An 18,412-nucleotide genomic window follows, 5' to 3' on the forward strand; every position below is an offset into this window, starting at 1 on the left:
TTCCATATCCTTCATGATGCTCGCCCTGCTTCAATCATTACTTTCACCACACTGTGACTCAACAACCATAGTAATACCACTCCTTTGTTGAACTCTCACTATGGGCCAGGCAATGTGCTAAACATTTTCCCTGTATCTCACTTAATCCTCAAGCAACCCTATGAAATAGGTGTTGCTATTTAGCAGATGAGGGAACTAAGGTTGGTGCTCAGAGTCACCAGCTAGCTAGTGGTGGGGCCATGATTTGAATCCAGGCAATCTAGCTATGGACCCCACCCTCCTAATTACTACGACTCCGCCACTTAGGAAAATGAAGGGATTATCTGACACACTGAAGATCTCTGCTTGATGCAATTATTTTGCATTATTTAAATAATTTTGTATTTAATCATATGAAATGCTTTATGCCCCATGGGAGCCCTACAGGTCCGAATTTGAATCCTGGCTTTGACTAGAAGTGTCAGAACTGGGTGGCTGCTGGAATGTGGGGACAGAGGGTAGGGAGTATGAAGGCCCCTCTGCCAGGTTCACATGAGGGACAGTGCTACCAGCCTCTGGTCAATGCTGGCTGAGAGCCCAGCTCTGCACTCGCTTGCAGAGGGGGTGGTTTCTCTCTTAGAGCCTCAGTTTCCCAGCAAGGGGTGGAGCAGTCTGAGCTACTTGATCTCTTTCAGATTGCAAACCCCATGTGGCAATTTAATGAGAGATACAAACTCTAGAAAAAATGCAAAGAAATGAAAAAATTTGCACACACTTTCAAGGGGATCACAGACCCCAACAGGAATCGGCAAACTCCAGGTGTGGCTGTTGGGAGGCACAGTGGGGCACTGTTTAGGCTCCTGGGCTCTGGGGAGAGAGAGACACAGGTTTGGATCCTGGCTCCCCCACCAATTAGCCCTGTGCCCTTGTTATAGGGCTTTAACCTCTCTGAACTTCAGTCTTCTTAACAATAAAATAGGCAATTATACTAATCTCAAATGCTGTTGTGAGAACCAATCCAGCCAATGCAGGAAAGGCTCAGGCAGGCCCAGCACTGTGGTGAGCATCAGTAAACAGGGCTCCCAAGGTTTAAGGTACTAGTCCTCCAGGTGTGGCCCATGGACCACCTGGATCAGAATCGCATTTTACAAGTCTGCGATGGAGGCCTCCCAGTTCCCATGGGCCTTAGTTTGAGAAGCACTACACCTTTCCAGCCTCTACTAGAGTCCAGGTTCTGAAAAGGGAATGACAATTTTCTGGCCCTCTAGAAAGAGCAGGAAACAGTTGCAGGGGTAGTTCAAGGGCCGCCTCTGAATGCCTGTGGCCCCACCGCCACTACCCCTGGGGGCGGGCAGAGCCCTGGCTGTCCCACGCCCTACCCTCCAATGGGTCTTGGCGTCCCATGGCACCTCTAGTTGACCCCTGCAGGAGACCCCTCCGGGCCAGGCTACACGCGGAGGGATGAAAGGAAAGGGCCTCCCGGGAGCGGGAGCAGAACGGAAAGCGAAACCTGCCAGGCCAGACTTTCGCTTTCGCAGCCTCCGCGCGCCACCCAGGTGGCCCCACGGTCGCCCGTCGCGCTGGGAGTCCCACCGCCGCGGGCCCCAGAGCTGCTCCCCGGAGCACAGCGTCCCTGATGGCCGGCGACCCCTGGCGGAGGGAGGAAGGGAAGGTCCCCGGCGGCGGCCGACCCAGGGCGGGGGCTGTGGGACCCCTGCGGCTCCGCGACTGGCTGGTGGCGCAGATCGAGAGCGGGCGCTACGCGGGGCTGCGCTGGGAGGACAGGGGCAAGACCCTCTTCCGCATCCCCTGGAAGCACGCGGCCAAGCAGGGTTACCGCGCGCAGCAGGACGCGGCGCTCTTCAGGGTAAGGGGGCCGGGGCGGGGGCACGCCAGGCCCGGGGGCTGGGGAGAGCACGGCCCCACCGCCCCGGGGCCGCACCCACGAGGCGCCGGGTGACCTGGGCCACTCGCTTGGCCCTTGGCCTCGGTCGTCTCTAGTGTCCTTCACAGCTGGGAGACCCTCAGACACCCTCTTAAAACAGAATCACTGGGGCTGGGAGACCTGCACCGTCCTCACCTCTCAAGGGGCCCCACCTCCCTCTCCACTGGGTGGAATTAGATGCCACTGACGGGAACTCCCTCAGCTTCCCACCCCCAAACCGCCGGCCCAGCAGCTTGGGGACATTTTCTATGCTTCCCGGCACCAGCCATTCTCAGGGACCTACCCCTCCAGGAATGCCCTCCCTTTCTTCGGTCATCATGAACTTCCTCGAAACTGGCTCTTTCCCATGACATTTAAACTCCAGAATCTCTCCTGTAAGCAAAAAGGAGCCAACCAACCAGCCAGCCACATCAAACCCCGCCCCCCCCCCAAAAAAAAACAAAAACCTGCAGTGTCTCCAGCTCCTGATCCTCTGGCCTCCCCTCTCCTGGAAAGAGTCTCCTGGTCACCAACTCCCTCACGCATAGCCCCCAATTCCTCCTCTCCCTTCCCTGCCCCTTCTGGCTTCTGTCCTCCTGTTAATGTTTCTAGGTGCCAAACCCAAGGATGCCATCACTGTCATCTTCTTTGATCCCTGGTGGTAGGGGAGGTGGTAGTGAGAGTCTTGGCCTGGGGCACCCTCTCTCCCCCTTGAAACGTACTCCCTCGGTTTCCAGAAACTGCCTTCCCCACCCCTCACCCTGCCCTCCACTTTCCTCCTACCTTCATGGCTCCTGCTTCTTAGCCTCTAACCCCTCCCCTCCTATTTTGGGACTCTGGGCATCCACTCCTGGGCCCTCCTCTTCATGTCCCACTCTCCCCTTCCACAGCCTCAGCATAGAGCCCCATGCCTGCTGGTCTGACAGTCCCCAGACCTCTCAAGCTCAGCATATCCTCAACACCACGCTCATCAGCTCGCCCCTACAAACATCTGTTTCTCAAATGGAATATTGCACCTACTGTCACCCAGACCCCAGAGCCAGGCACCTGAACCTTGGCTGCTCCCCTCTCTTCCAGCCTCATTCTACTCCATTACCAAGGAGCTCTTCCCACAGGACTCCTCTTCAGGCTATCTACTTGGACCCATTTTACAATCTCTCACCAGGACAACTGCTGTGACCTCACTGAACTCCCTGCTTCCCCCTGTCCCTCAGTTCTCCCCTCAGTCCTCCAAAGGGATCTTTCTAAATGTAAATCTTGCCCTACTACTCCCTGACTCAGAATCCTTCCATGGATCCTCATTGCCCTTGTGATAAAGTCTCAACTCCTTACCATAACCTCAAAGCCCTGCAGGGGCTGCTCCTCCTTGGCCTCATCTCTCTCCACTCCCTCCCCTCCCCAACTTTAGACCCAGCCTGACAGTTCTTTCAGTTTCCAAATGCTTTGTGGCTCCCTCACCATTGGACCTTGGCACATGTTGTTCCTTTTGCTGGAACACCCGCTCATCTTCAGGTTCATCTGGCCAACTGTCATCGTGCTCAGCTTAAACATTTCCTCCTCAAGAGTCTTCCCTGATGCATTCATTTGATGCATTTATTAAGCTCCAACTCAGTGCTTCTCCCAATTCATCCCTGATTCCTTCTGCTCCCCCCACTGAAACTACTTTCCCTATGAATTATAAGTGCCTTGTGTGAGTCTGTCTCCTCCAGCTGCTTTAGGTGACACCAAGCACAGTGCCTGGCACACAGTAGGTGCTCAGTACGTGTTGAATAAGTGTTTGCATGGCCTGTCCCTTAAGACTTATGTGCTGTCGTTTAGAGGAGAGAGATTCTGCGGGCTGGCCCTCCCCCATCCTTCTGGCTGCTTTAAACATCGCTCAGCCCACCACTAACACACACATGTGACTCCCTGGCCTCACACCGTCCTGGTGCCCAAAGCCCAGGGGATAAAGCTTGGCCTTTGAGGACATTCATGATCCAGCTTCAACCTGTCTCTTCCTTAGTTCCTCTTCACCTCTCTCCCACCACATACAGTTAGTTGGTCCTCATTATTTATGGATTTCATATTTGCAAATCACTCACTTGCTGAAATTTGTAATCCCCAAATCAACACCTAGGGCACTTTTGTGGCCATTCACAGACACGTGCAGAAGAGTGAAAAATCTGAGTCACCGGATGTGCACATTCCTGGCTGAGGTTGAACAGGTGACACTCTGCCTTCTTGTTTCTGCTCTCATACTATAAATGAATGTCCTTTTTGTGGTCCATTTAGTGCCACATGTTAAATATTTTTGTGCTTTTTAAAAAAATATTTTTATTGATTTTTAGAGAGAGAGAGAGAAACATCGGCTGCCTCCTTACACAGCCCCTACTGGGGATGGAGCCTGCAACCCAGCATGTGCCCTGACCTGCAATCAAACCTGAAACTTCCTTTTCCAGCGCGGGACAACACCAACCAGCTAAGCCACACTGGCCAGGGCTATTTTTGTGCTTTTTGTTGATGATTTTACAATTTGAAATGGCCCGAGCCTATGTAGTGCTGAAGTGCTGTCCAGTGTTCACATGCACAAGAAGCCTGTGATGTGCCTGATGGAGAAAGTGCATGTGTGTCAGATAAGCTTCGTTCAGGTGTCAGTTACAATTTCGTTGGCCATGAGTTCAATGTTAATGAATCAACAGTTTATATCAAATATGGTGTCCTCTGGAAATACACATAAAACAGTTATGTATTGATCGCTTGATGAAAATGTTGTAAAGAGAGACTCAGAGAAACCTAGTTCTGTATTTTCCCTAGGAGCAATGGTGCAGTAATTCACTGATTCGGTGTTTGTGTAGATTTTGTAGAACATAGCTACCACGAATAATGAGAACCTCCTGTGCACATAGCCTCAGACACACATGCCCAGCTCCAGCAATACCAGGCCGCTTGATGTTCCCTGAATGCACCATGCTCTTCAGCACCTCCAGGCCTTTGCTCGAGCTGTTCCCCCTGCCAGGAATGTCACTCTATCTGGCGACTTCCTAGTCATCTTCAAGGCCCAGCTCAATTATTCACAGATATTTAGTGAGTGTCTCTTGGGTGCCAGGTACCACTCAAAGTGTTTGGGGAAACAGCAGTGAACAAAACAAAGATCCCTCTCTCATCATGGTGATAGCACTCTCCGCCCTGTGACCGGGTTACCTTCGAGTGAGAGTATCCTTAATATAATGAATTAAGTAAGTAAATAAAAAAATAATTTTAAAAAATTATATATATAATGAATAAGTGCTAAACACTTTATATAGACTGCTCATCTTGCAACCACCACAACCACGTGAGGTTAGGAATCATCGGCACTGTTTACAGACAACAAAATCAAACCTTAAGGTCTCATCACTGGCAAGTGGCATCGACATAGGAATGTGCCTCTTTGCTTTGGGGTCCGTGCTTCCCACCGGGCCTGGAGTCTCTGAGGGCAATGACTGAGTGTGACTCATTAGCGAAACACCACCACCCCCAGCTCTGAATGTGATCAACACAAGCAATACATCTCCTTTGACTTCTCTGCCCCAGCCACACTGGCCTTCCTTGAACCTATCAATCTCTTCCCACCTCAGGACCTTTGCACTTGCTGTTCCTTCTACCTAGAACACCCTTCCCCCAGCTCTTTGTCAGTCTCCACTCTCTTCATTCACATACTTTCTCAGGGATGGACACAGGTTTGCCTTCCAGTACCACAAGTAATTCTGCAGTAGACCTTCTTGCCCTGGGCCCCTTATGAGCCTCTGTGAGAATTCCTTTTGAACTGGAATTTCTACTCACAGAGTATGTTTATACTTAATTTAACTAGCCAGGCCAGATGACCATCCAGAAGCTCTGCACCCATTGCACGCCTACCAACAGTGCCCACATCCCAACAAATTCCTCACATTATTAGACTGGCTAGATTTTGTCAGCTTACAAGTGATATCTCTATGTTTATTTGCATTTCTCTGACACTAATGCATTTAAGTACTCATATGCTCATGGGCTTATGGTTCCCTTTCCAGTAAACCATGTTTTATTTATGGGATGCTCTGTTTCTTGTTGATTTGCAGAAGTTTCTTGTATGTTTCAGATCTTAGCCCCTTGTTAATTTCAGACATTGTATTTTTTAAATTTTTTTTTTTTTGCCTTATGGTTCATGCCTTTGAAGTTTTGTTTCCAAGCATTCTCTGCTCCTAAAAGATTTTCTCCTACATTATCTTCTATTAATTTTACAAGTTTATCTCTTACTTTTGACTTGCTAATCACCTGAAGTCCTTTTTGTATGTGGTAATAGGTTGAGATTTGATTTTATGGTGCTCCAGATAGCAAGTCACAGCCATTATTTTATATTTTATCACCCTATTTATTTTTTATTTATCATAATCCATAGCTTGGAATATAGCTATTACCATTGAGCTGTTTGCAGCTGTCTTTTCCTATTGGGCTTGAGTTTCTTGAGAGCAGAGGCCATGTCTATCTTGTTCCCATTCAGTCCCTAACTTGGACCTAGCACATAGTAGAAGCTCAAGGAATATGCGTTGGGTGGAGGGAGGAAGGAAGGGAGGGAGGAAGAGAGGAAAGGATGGAGAGGTAGAGGGACAGAGGGTCGAAGGGAGAGAGAGCAGGGTGGGAGGCAAGGGAGGCCCTCATCTGTTTTTGTAACAGCAGCCCCCCCCACCCCAGGTTATCTCTCCCCAAGTATCTTTGCTCATCCCCAGGCCTGGGCCATATACAAGGGCAAGCACCTAGAGGGCACTGACAAGGAGGACCCCTCCACTTGGAAGACACGGCTCCGCTGCGCTCTCAACAAGAGCGCTGACTTCCGTGAGGTGCGTGAGCGCAGCCAGCTGGACATCTCCAACCCCTACAAGGTCTACCAGATTGTGCCCGACGGTGTCCATGGCCCAGGTACCATTTTGCCTTTGGAGGAAGTGGCCAAGAATGGCTCTCTGGGCAATAAGAACCTCCCTTTGCACATCTGTAAAATGGGAAATGGTGGACTTATTGAGCTTAAACTCACGGGCAGGTAAGCACAGAAGAACCCTTAGATCACTCAGTTAATCTTCCCAATTAAAAAAGAGGAAACTGAGGTTCAGAGAGAGGTGGGTCTTGCCTGAGATCATGCAGTGAGCTGGAATCATCTCAGTTGAGGAGGTTCCCCTTGGGGCCCAGGAAACAACAGGCTCTCTCTTACTCCACCCAGTTACTGGGGCTCGTGCTTCCTTTGAAGAAGGCATTCTCCAGAGCCAGCAGGAACCCCCTAGAGGAGAGACGGGGCCAGCTTACAGGACAGACCAGGTCAGTGTGTCCCCTTGCAGCTCTTGCAGTCTTGCCAGCTAAGTCACCTTTACGCAAACCGCCCTCTCTGTGGTCTCCAGCGCGTGCTCTCATCCCCTCTGTGCCCACTCCCCCATCAGCTCTCCTTCCTTCATCTCTGCCGTCACTTCAACTCCGTCTTTCTGTTCACTCTGTCTCCACCGTCTCTGGCTCCCGCACCGCTCCCATCGCCTCCCTCACTGGCAGCGCCATCACTCTGTCTGCATCAACCCTATTTTCTCCAAGGTCACCCCACCCCTATCATCATTGGGTCCATTGCTCTGTCCCCAGTCACCCCAGGAGATCCAGTCCTACTGTTGTATTCCCTTCACCTTCATCACCGTCAGCTGTCACTGTCGCCACCGACCCCATCGTCCCCATCTCCATCACTGTCCGCATCACCCCATCACCTCCACCCTGTCGCCTCTCCCCCATCGTCAGTGGCTCATTGCTCTGGCCCCATCCCTACCAGTCTGGTCCATGCCACTCTCCCGAGTGCCCCCATCGGCATCCGTTCCATCACCCTGTCCCCCTGTCTCTATCACTTTGGGTCCTATCTTCCCACTCACTCCTAGCATTTCCCACTCTCATAGTGAGCTTCACCTCTGACCCCCTCACCTCCAACCCCATTGACTTTCTTTTAACCTCTACGGGGAAAAGGGTCATGAGCTCTGAAACCTCAAAGTCCCTGTCGACCCCAGGTGGCCTTCAGTCTGCCTAGACCTCCGTCTGTCCCGAGGCAGCCAGCCTGGGAACTCCTCTCCCACCCTCACAACCCTCTCTTCTGATGCTCAGGCAGGCTCCCGATTAGCCCCAGAGGATAGAGACAAGGAGGAGCGCCCCAGGCTGGCCCAGCAGGGCTCTCTGCCACCAGCCGCCCTGCTCCCAGGCCCTTTGGCTGACCACAGTAAGTACTGGGTCTCCTCACCCAGCCCTCCTCCTCCCTGGCCTCCTCCTGGACCTTGATGTAAGAGATCAAGGAACCCAGGGTGAGGTGATGCCTGACTGCTTCCCCTCCTTCCCAGGGTACCAGGCACAGGGCCCCTCACACCTCTGGAGCCCTTTGCCCTCCGAGGGCTTCAGCAACCCTGGTAAGGAATTTAAAAGCTCTGACCGCTGTGCAGAATGGGGAAGGCCGGGGTTGGGGCCAGTTGGCCCTCTGTCTCCCACCCAAAGAACCCAGCCCAGACTCCCAATAACAGCCAACTTGTGTTGAGGGCTTAGTTCACTCCAGGCATCCCTCTAAGCTCTCCCCACAGTCCTGAGAGATGGATCCTGCCATTACCCCCACTTCACAGAGGCAGAAACCAGACAGAGGTTAAGAACCTTGCCCAAGGTCACACAGCTAGTACCCTGGGAAAGTTAACAGGTCACAGCTCTAAGTGTCAGCGAGAAATTAGAACCCAAGGGCCTGGCTGCAGCACACTGCTGGCTCCTCACACGGGAGGCTGCTGTTCTGTTGTTATTTCCACCGGCATTAAAATATTTGCTGAGGAAAAAGCTCTTAAAATCCCAGCGTTGGGGCTGGGAGGGCCTCACTGTGGTGCCCCCATTTTACAGATGGCCCCAGGCCCTATGCTTTTGAAGCTCAACTACCAGCTTGTTTATACTGGAAGCTAAATTATTTACCACCACCACCACTAGAATTATTGTCACTTATTGGGAGGAACCGCCAAAATGTCCTGAAGTGGGGGCTGGGAGGACCTCAAGGCCCCCTGCGCTGTCGGGGGGGCAGGTGGGAGCTGGTGCCGCCGACCCCCGCGCCTCGCCTCCTGTGCCCTTGCCTCAGATTGCTGGCTGCACGTGCGGCTGTTCTATGGCGCGGAGCTGGTGCACGAAGCCACGGCGCGCGCGGCCGAGGGCTGCCGCCTGAGCCCGCGGGCCGCCGGCCCCTCCGCCGCCGAGCGCCTGCTGGGGCCGCCGGCGCGGGTCGCGCAGGTGGGCTTCCCGGAGCCGCCGCCCGGAGCGCGCGTGCTGCGGCGCCTGCTCCCGCACCTGGAGCGCGGCCTGCTGCTGTGGGTGGCGCCCGAGGGAGTGTTCGCCAAGCGCCTGTGCCAGGGCCGCGTGTACTGGCGCGGCCCGCTGGCCCCGCACCGCGCGCGGCCCAACAAGCTGGAGCGCGAGCGCACCTGCCAGCTGCTCGACACGCGCCGCTTCCTCGCGGGTAAGACAGAAGGTGGAGCCGCGCGTGGCGCGGGACAGAGTGGCGGGACGCGAGCGTGGGAGAGGGACACGGGCGCACGAGGTGTGGGTTGCACATTGAAACAAAGGGCATGACACAAAAATACCCGGAGTGGGGACAAGTGTGGGCTTCGGGAGAGCTGGGCACAGATATTGACAGAGGCACATGGGAGATTTAGGCGAGGAAGAGGCTTCAGGCATTGGGTGTGGGACATACACATAGGACTCGGGCACCTGTATCATCCCAGGGCACTAAGCAGAGGGGTGGGCATAAAGGAGTGGCAGTGAGCATAGGAGCACAAAGCATGGGGCAGGAGCTCTGGAAGTGGGCATGGGTGTGGGACATGAGACAGGCATAGGGACATGGAAGTGGGCATAAGGCATGGGCATACACGATGAGGATATGGGGCTTGCAGGACGTGGGATGGGATATGGGCACAAGGTGGGCACCAGGTGGGATGCCCCATCTTGGCCCAGCCCCTACAGTCTCAGTGTCTGTAGAACTGCGGGCCCACCTGCAGGATGGCCACCCAGAGCCCGAGTACCAGATCCGTCTGTGCTTTGGTGAGGAGTACCCAGGCCCCCCAGACCAGCCCCAGGAGCGGCTCATCATGGCCCACGTGAGTCACCTCCCCACTGCAGTGGAGACCCACATCCTCCAGTCCCCTCCTAACAAGCCCTCACTGCTCCCTCTAGTCCCAGCTCTGCCCCTGACCTGCTGTATGACCCTCTGATCTGTATGAGCCTGCATGTAAAATGTGTGTGGGGAGGGGGCTATCACTAGGGCTATGACTTCCCACAGGAACATAGGGGATGGGTGACGGAGAAAGTGGGCTCATTGCCCCACCTTCTACCCCTGCAGGTGGAGCCGGTCTTTGCCCGGGAGCTCCTCCGGCACTTGAAGCAACACAACCACAGTGCCCCAGTGGCCGGTTCCCAGTCCCCACATCCGTGATGGCATCACTCACTTGATGACACCGCTGAGTCAGCCCTAAGCAGCTGCTGCTTCCTCATACCCTCTAAAGTCAGCCCCCCAAAGGGTGCAGACCCCACCCCAGCTCTGCCCAAACTGAGCCAGTGGACTTGGGCCTCCCCTGACCCAATCGTGGCCTTAAACTTCTGAACTGAGGAGGTGTAGCCCTGGAGCGTGGTGTGTGTAGGTGGATGGCCCGCAGTTGGGCCTGGGGCATCAGGTGGAAACTGAACTGGACCTTGAGATTCCGGAAACAGCAACTAGGGCAGAAAAAATGAGACTTCATCTCTTTGTTGAGAGCCCAATTTGCCTATAGCAGTTTATCTAAAGCAGACCTTACCTGTGATTGATCCATCATAAGCTTTGCTTAAAGCTGAGTTTACCTCTGAGGAGCTCTGAATTTCCAGACCCTTCCTCCTACCTGCCACTAGGGGTATCTGGTGCCCCATCTCTCTTCTTTCTGGGTGAGGCCAGGGGGGAGGAGAAGGAAGTTCCCAAACAGAGGACTTGGCCTGAATCTGAGGCTTTGGATGTTAACCACTGAACCACCAGCACCGTTAGATACTTTCTTTGGAGAAACTGAGCCAGGCTCCCAAACAGAGCCCTAAGGCAGAAGCCAAAGTGGGAACCAGGAGGAGTCCAGCGCCTTCCCAAGCCCCTTCAGTCCTTGCAAAGTATAAGTTGTCAGAAATTCTTGAGAATTGAGAGGGAGCCCCTCAACCATGAAGGCAGTTAATCCTGCCTTATCAGTAAGTCACTGTTTTCTGCTGCAGATATCAAACATTTTTCCCTTTTCTGATTTACAGATGGCAACATAATAAATCTCTTTTAGTGATTCATTAATAAGTCACTTTAATAGGGGGAAACTGTATGATTCAACAAAGGACAAAAGTCAATCAAATCACTATTTTTAAAAAGTGGATTGAACACCTGTTCCAGGCCAATGCCAGACAGTGGGGATAGAGCAAAACAGCATGGTCCCTACTCTCTTAGGGTTCACAGCCTGTTTTCCAGTGGGGTCCCAGTGACTGTTCTCTATCCCTGCCACTCACAGGAGGGGTGATGTTACGGAGTTACAGAATCCTGGGTTAAAATCCAGGATTTCACTCACCAGCTTTTTCATTCACTAGCTGTGTGACCTTAAGCAAGTCACTTTACTTCTCTGAGCCTCAGATTCCTCATCTATCCAAAGGAAGCTCTGAAGGCCTCTAGAGCGGGGTTGGTCTGAGAAGTAAATGTGGAGAAGGGAGGTGAATGGGCCTAGCGTGAAGAGTGGCACACAGTAGGTACCCTCTGACTTGGTTACTTGTGGTTGGGAGATTATGGAGGAGGCTGCCCCATCCTTCAGAAGGCCCGAGTGTCTGTCCTGGGCTTTGCTGTACCCCTGACCCAAGCCTGCAGCCGGCGGGGAGCCTCAGTTCAGAGTGACAGTCCTCATCATGTCCTACTCTCCGCTAGGCTCACAGAGGGTGCTGGATTCCATGTAAGGAAGCCTGTTGCCTCCTCACCACAGCTCGTACAGATGAAGAGTTGCCAGCTCCACTTTAGAGATGGGAAACTGAGGCTCAGCCAGGGTCAGGGACTTGCTGGAGACACCTCTTGGGAGGGGGAATGTCTCTGCCCAAATGTCCGTCCTCCCCACACCACTAGAGGGCGCGGGGGCTCAGCAGACCAGGTTTGGCCGGCTCTCCTCACCGTCCTAGCCGCCCGGCCCCACATCCTCATACACCCTAGTGAGAGGAGAGCAGGGAATAAATAGTGTGACCTCAGGGCCCTGCACTGTGGGGAGAAGCAGACCACAGGCCTGGGAGAGGAGGAGAGGAGAAAAGGGACCTGGAGGTGGGGACTCGAGAAGCCCTGGTGGCTTTTCTCACAGAGATTCCCAGTTCTCTAGTTCAGATTCTAACTTCTGCCGTCTCTCATCAGGGATGACCGTCTCTGTCTCTCTGCCCCTCCCTCCCTTGTATCTGTACTTGTGTCTCTCCCTGTTTCTTCCTTTTTCTCTCTATCTCTGTATGTCTCTCTATTCCTCTGTTTCAGTAATTCTAACGTTTTCTGTAGACTACGCGCGTGCATGCGTGTGCGTGTGTGTATGTTTTTCTGTCTTTGTCTCTCCATGTCTCTGCCTCTATCTTTGTGTGTGTGGTTCTGTCTCTTGTTATGTCTCTACCTTTCACTATCTCTGTCTCTTTACATCTCTGCCTCTATCTCTTTTTGTTTCTGTCTCTGTCTCCCTCAGTTTCACAACCTATCCTTCCCCAGCCACCACCACCCAGCACATGTGGGCTGAGGGTCTCACTCAGTCCCTTCCCTCCCAACTCCTCACCCCTGGCAGCTGCTCAAAGCTTCCCAATCCTGGCCTCTCCTGCCCGCCCTTCTTGGGCCTTGGAGGAGGGGGGCGAGGGAGGAAGGGAGGGCAGCCTGGCGGGCCCACCCCTTTTTGCCTTTCCAGGCTGGGAGGCTGGGCCAGTGGGCCTTTTAACCAGCCTGGGCAGGCTGTGCCGGACACCAGCCCTGGATGCAGTGCCTGGCTCCCGTGGTCTCGGCAGCTGTGAGCCAGGCCAGCCCAGCCAGCATGCAACAGCAGCCCCCGCCCGGGCCCCTGGCCCCTGCAGCCGAGCCAACCAAGCCCCCCTACAGCTACATAGCCCTGATCGCCATGGCCATCCAGAGCTCCCCGGGGCAGCGGGCCACACTCAGTGGCATCTACCGCTACATCATGGGCCGCTTCGCCTTCTACCGCCACAACCGGCCCGGCTGGCAGAACAGCATTCGCCACAACCTGTCACTCAACGAGTGCTTTGTCAAGGTGCCTCGCGATGACCGCAAACCAGGCAAGGGCAGCTACTGGACGCTGGACCCCGACTGTCACGACATGTTCGAGCACGGCAGCTTCCTGCGCCGACGCCGACGCTTCACCCGGCGGGCAGGTGCCGAGGGCACCAAGGGCCCTGCCAAGGCACGCCGAGGACCCCTCAGAGTGACCAGCCAGGACCCAGGAGTCCCCGATACTACGACTGGCAGGCAGTGCCCATTCCTGCCCGAGCTGCCGGAGCCCAAAAGCCTAAGCTTTGGGGGGTTGGTGGGGGCCTTGCCCTCCAGCATGTGCCCGGCAACCACCGATGTCAGGCCCCGGCCATCTGCGGAGCCCAAAGAGATGCCCACACCCAAGCCCACAGGCTCGGGGGAGCTCCCCATGGCCACCTCACCTTCCTCATGCCCAGCCTTTGGCTTTCCTGCAAGCTTCTCTGAGGCCGAGGGTTTTAGCAAGGCCCCTACACCCATCCTGACCCCCGAGGCGGGCATTGGGAGCAGTTACCAGTGCCGGCTGCAGGCCCTGAATTTCTGCATGGGCGCAGACCCAGGCTTTGAACACCTCTTGGCCTCAGCAGCCCCCTCCCCTGCACCTCCCACCCCTCCAGCTTCACTGCGGGGCCCGCTGCCCCTGACAGCTGACCCCAAGGAGCCCTGGGTTGCAGGCAGCTTCCCTGTCCAGGGAGGCTCTGGCTACCCATTGGGGCTGACCCCCTGTCTATACCGGACTCCAGGAATGTTCTTCTTTGAGTGAAGCCAGCCTGGCCTTGGGCAGTCCCTGCCACTACACCCTCCAGGCTGAGCCTGACTCTAGGATCCGGGGAGTTCTCAAAGGACCCAGGTCTGGCAAACCAACGACAACTGGGATGGGAAGCCAAGATTGGAGTGGTGAACACTCAGCCAGCCCCCCAGGGCCTCCGGACAGACTTGGGGTGAGGGGAAGCAGAGCCCCCTTGGATTTACTCTGTGGCTCTCAGGGCCAATAAAGCCAGTGTGATGATGAGGGTCAGCTTGCTGGATGGTTGGGGGCTAAGGGCCGGGACGTCTAATTCTGTGCGGGGTGGCTGTGGCTGTGGGATTATGTGCGGGGGTGAGAGACCCCAGATGGAAACATTCCACATGAAGACTTCTTCTTCTGGGGACTTTCTCAGGGAGTTTCCCAGGAAGGCAGAGGAAGGGGAAACAGGGACTAGAGTAGAGAGAGGAGGGCTGCAGCCATGAGCGATACCAGGCAGGGAGTGAGGCCGGCCTGGCCTCAGGGGCTGGCTCTCCAACCCCAAACTCTGTGGCTTAGCTACCCCCATCTTGAGCAGTCAGAATAACTATGACAACTTGTGACATTTATTCCATTCTTTATATATATATGTATATATGTATATGTATATATATATATTCTGTTTGATATGGAATGATATCCTCATTTTACATTGGTGGAAACTGACGCTTGGAGAGTTTGGGCCTCCTAACTTCAACTCCGGATGGCACATGAATGGCAGAGAGGAAATCATAACTAGGTCTGTGTACTCTACCCCAAGCCCCTGACCTGCAGTTTGAGAGAGATGCAGGGGTGCCACAGAGAGTAGAAGCAGAGCTGGTGGTATCGGGAAGGAGCTCTCAGGGGATGGGGAGAAGGGGGTGGTCAGATGCCAGTGGTAGAAAGGCATTGCTTATGCCTTTCGAGGCTCAGAAGGCAGGCACCAACCTTCTTGTCTGGATCTCCCACACGAATGGGGCCTCCCTGAGTCCCAGTTTGCTGAGCTCTCCTGGTGACTCTTTAAGAAAGCATTTCTCTCATGGGGAAGGGGAGTGGCTGTCCTGGGTACAGATCAGAAGTGACAGAGTTCTGACCTTTGGCCTTCTCTAGCTCCCCCTTGGGGAAGCAGGAGAAATGGATGTATTGTCGTCCCCATAAGAGGAAGGGAGTTGAGGTCCTGAAACTTCATTGTCCCCACACCCCTAATACCAGAGTTGCTGAGGCTTCCTTCCAGAGCCTCAGTTCCCCCATCTGGATCATGGGTATAGGGAGAGAAGAGAAGGGCCAGGACACTGAGGAACCCCCTTTCTGATCTTTGGTGTAGTGGCCTAGGGGGTCTTATGTCCCACAAGGTAACATCCAGGGGCTGGAGACCCCTTCATCGGGCAGGCAGCCCAGTCCCCCCCAAAGGCCCTTCCTGGGCAGGCTGCCACACCGACTTCAGTCTCTGCTGCTCCCTCCTCCCTCAGGAGGTCCCCTGGGGCCTGGGAGGAAGCGAGCCCGGCTGGACAGCCCCAACTGTCTGGTTCCCACAGACTCCAGAGCCAGGGTGGAAAGGGGACCTGCAGGGTGGGGGCTAACTGAGTCCGGAAGGGTTGAGAAAGTGCCTGGCCAGCTGTGGGGCCCCTCCCTCCCATGCCTGCTGGACCCCAGCCTGGAACCCATTGAGAGGTGGGGAAAAGGAGAGAGGGTCTGTCCTATCGCAGTCAGGCAGCCTCATAGCTGAAAGGTGAGGAGAGAAAGGTCCTGTTTGTGGGGACAAGGATGGGGAGAGGGGAAGGATGTCCTTGTGTGGGTTCATACAACGGTGTGTGCCTGTGTGGGTCAGTATGTCCCAGGGTGTGTGTGTGTGTGTGAGATGCACAGAGACAGACAGTCCTAGAGACAGGGACAAGCAGATCAGAGGAGTGGGGGTTCTTTCTCACTTGGGTCAGGGAAAGAGGCCTCTCTGCCAGACACTGTTCCCTGGGGTGCATTCCTGTGGAGACCCGGTAACCCTAGTCCCTTCCCAGCCTGTGTCCTGAACCATTATGAGGATGGGGAAGCTGGCCTGCCTCCGGGAGCCCAAGCCTCTGCATTCTGCCCAGCCCTCCCGAGGACGTTTGGCTTCTGAACTGGGGTGAGGGCTTGGCGAGAAGAATGCTATGTCCCCTACCCACCCTTTGCCCTGGGGAAACATGCAAAAGAGTCACCCACACCCAGGAGCGCAGAGTCAGCTCTGGGCATGAACCTGCTCTCCACATCCCTCTCTGGCTCCCAACATAGCCAAGAAGTGAAGACAGGCCCCCCTCAGTCCCAATCCCCAAGCAGGACCCTGGGCTCAGTGCCTGCCTTGGACTCGCTATATAAGACTGGACCAGCGCCCACCTCTTTGGCCCTGGTTTCATTTCCTTTGCCCCAGGGGGAGTGGGGGAGCAAGGGAACAGCCTGACTTTTTTAGTCTGGATCCCAGAGGAGGGTGTGACCTGGGGGTGGCCTGGAGGAGATCTCATCCCCAGAGGTGCTGGACCAGGAGACCCAGACATCATGATCTCATGTTGCCCTCTGCTTGCTGCCCAGCCTGGGGACCCCACCCACTGGGCCTTCTGCCCTCACATTCTTTCCATGACCAACAGACACCCTCTGGCTCCTGCCTGGCCACCCCCACCTGAAGGGGGTGGACAGTGCTTAGCAGAGATTCAGAATGCCCAAGCTGGGCCGATCCAGAGAGTAACCTCGGCATAGCTGGGGAGACTGAGGCCAGAGAAGGCAAGTGACATTCCTAAGGCCACACAGCAAGGTGGAAGCAGAACTGTCCTCCCTACCTACCCATGGTCCCCCTCTGCTCCTTTCAGCTGTTGCAGGACAAGGGTCATCCCATCGGACTCTGCTTCGAGGACCCTTTTCACTGCAGACTCATCTGAAACCGAGAGGGGAATCACAGCCCCCACTCCTCCTCGAAGGTTAGAGCAAAAACAGGTCCTGAGTCACCTTGCTAAATCAAAATTCAAAACGGTAAAACCAGTGGTATTTCAGAATATTCCAGAGTGTTTAATCACAGCAGCTCAGATTCTTGGAATATCAGAGTTGAAAGGGCGTCTCCTGCTCCATTTCAGAATCCCCTCTACACCAAGCGGTGCATATCACATGGGGTTCCAGGAAAAGGGAGCCCCCTGACTTTGAGCAGCTCCAAAGGACTGTCAGGAAGTTCTTCACCTGCTGGACTTTTGGTCTCTGCTCTCCCTGCCCCCAAGGAGGCCACCCCACCCACGGGCTGGGCCTTCCTCAGCGGCTCCTCCACCCTCCACATCTTATCTCCCCTCCAGCTCTCCGCCCACCCGTTTCCTTCCCTGGTTTCTGGCATTCCATTGCCCAGAGTTCAGCACTCCTTCCCACACCCCAGGCAGCCCCTGGGCCAGGGGTGGGGAGACCCTCTCCCTCTCCCTCGGAGGGCGGGGGACTCAGAGGCCACCAAGTGATGTGGAAGAAGGAAGGGAGAGGCCATGTCAGCCAGCCTGGGACGTCCCCCTGCTGGGAGTATGCAGAACCCAGGAATCCAGGCCTCAGCCAAAACGGCTCCTCCCCACACAGGCTCCCATCTCCCTGAAGGCTAGGCTGCCAGAGGCGGTAGGTGCAGCGGCTAAGAGCAAGCGCTCTGGAGCCCAAATGCCCGGTTTCAGATCCGAGCTCTATCAGTCCCTAGCTGTGTGGCTTTAGGCAAATCACTCTCCTTTTCCATGGTTTTCTGTGTTTATCTTTAAAATATGAACATTAACAGTACCTATCCCATGGGGTAGTTGTGAGGATTACATGAGTTAATATTTGCAAAGTGCTTACAACAGAGTCTAACATGGAAACTGCGATACAATTGTTAAGTACAATAAATAAATATTTGGGCCCTTAAACTAATTTACCTCTAAGAGAAGGTCAAGCTACTATGGAGGTGGGGGGATGCAGGGGAGGAAGACTTATGTAGACAATGTTTTGGATTTAATTCCTGGCATCTCCCCTTCCTTGCTGTGTGGCCTGGAGCAAGTGAATTCACCTTCCTGAGTTCCAGTTTCTTCATCTGTAAAATGGGAGTAATGATTCCAATTCCCAGGGCTGGTATGTGGGAAACCTGCGTACTATATGTACAATTCAGTCAATGAGAATAAAGTTGGAACATAAAAGAGCTCTGCTGGAGGGCCTTGTACCCTCAGCCCAGTCCCCTCTTCCCCTCCCTTTGCATGTGGCAAAACCTCCATTCCAGCAGATCTGGAAGTGCCTAACCCCTTATTCCTGCCCTGCTGGTAATTGGCTGGTAACTCAGGGAGGCAGCCCATGGGGCTGAAGGAGCAGTTCTAGGTTAAAAGCCAGCCTGAGCCAGCCGGAACCCAGCCTGGTGCCCCCTGAAAGGCCAGGGCCACCTGCTCCTGACCACAGTCCTTGGGTGCACTGATCTCTCTGATACAAATGAGACCCCGATCCACCTGGGATGCTCCCT

At 54.5% G+C, this 18,412-nt stretch overlaps 2 protein-coding genes across 2 annotated transcripts; both read left to right on the forward strand.

Moving 5' to 3' along the window:
* The first annotated feature begins 1,536 nt into the window (after window positions 1–1,536).
* Window positions 1,537–11,217, forward strand: LOC308563143 (interferon regulatory factor 4-like). Its single transcript, XM_081149903.1, has 8 exons — window positions 1,537–1,846; window positions 6,628–6,817; window positions 7,113–7,207; window positions 8,021–8,132; window positions 8,251–8,316; window positions 9,015–9,389; window positions 9,908–10,026; window positions 10,269–11,217. Exons 1-8 carry the CDS (start codon window positions 1,616–1,618, stop codon window positions 10,359–10,361), a joined length of 1,281 nt encoding a protein of 426 aa, XP_081006029.1. The 5' UTR covers window positions 1,537–1,615; the 3' UTR covers window positions 10,362–11,217.
* Window positions 11,218–12,883: 1,666 nt separating this feature from the next.
* On the forward strand, window positions 12,884–14,190 carry FOXS1 (forkhead box S1). The gene has a single exon (XM_081149911.1). The coding sequence runs from the start codon at window positions 12,898–12,900 to the stop codon at window positions 13,945–13,947; it is 1,050 nt and encodes a 349-aa protein (XP_081006037.1). The 5' UTR covers window positions 12,884–12,897; the 3' UTR covers window positions 13,948–14,190.
* Window positions 14,191–18,412: the final 4,222 nt, after the last annotated feature.

The sequence above is a fragment of the Miniopterus schreibersii genome (assembly GCF_964146895.1).
Source record: "Miniopterus schreibersii genome assembly, chromosome: 10".
In the NCBI taxonomy this organism is placed as follows: domain Eukaryota; kingdom Metazoa; phylum Chordata; class Mammalia; order Chiroptera; family Miniopteridae; genus Miniopterus; species Miniopterus schreibersii.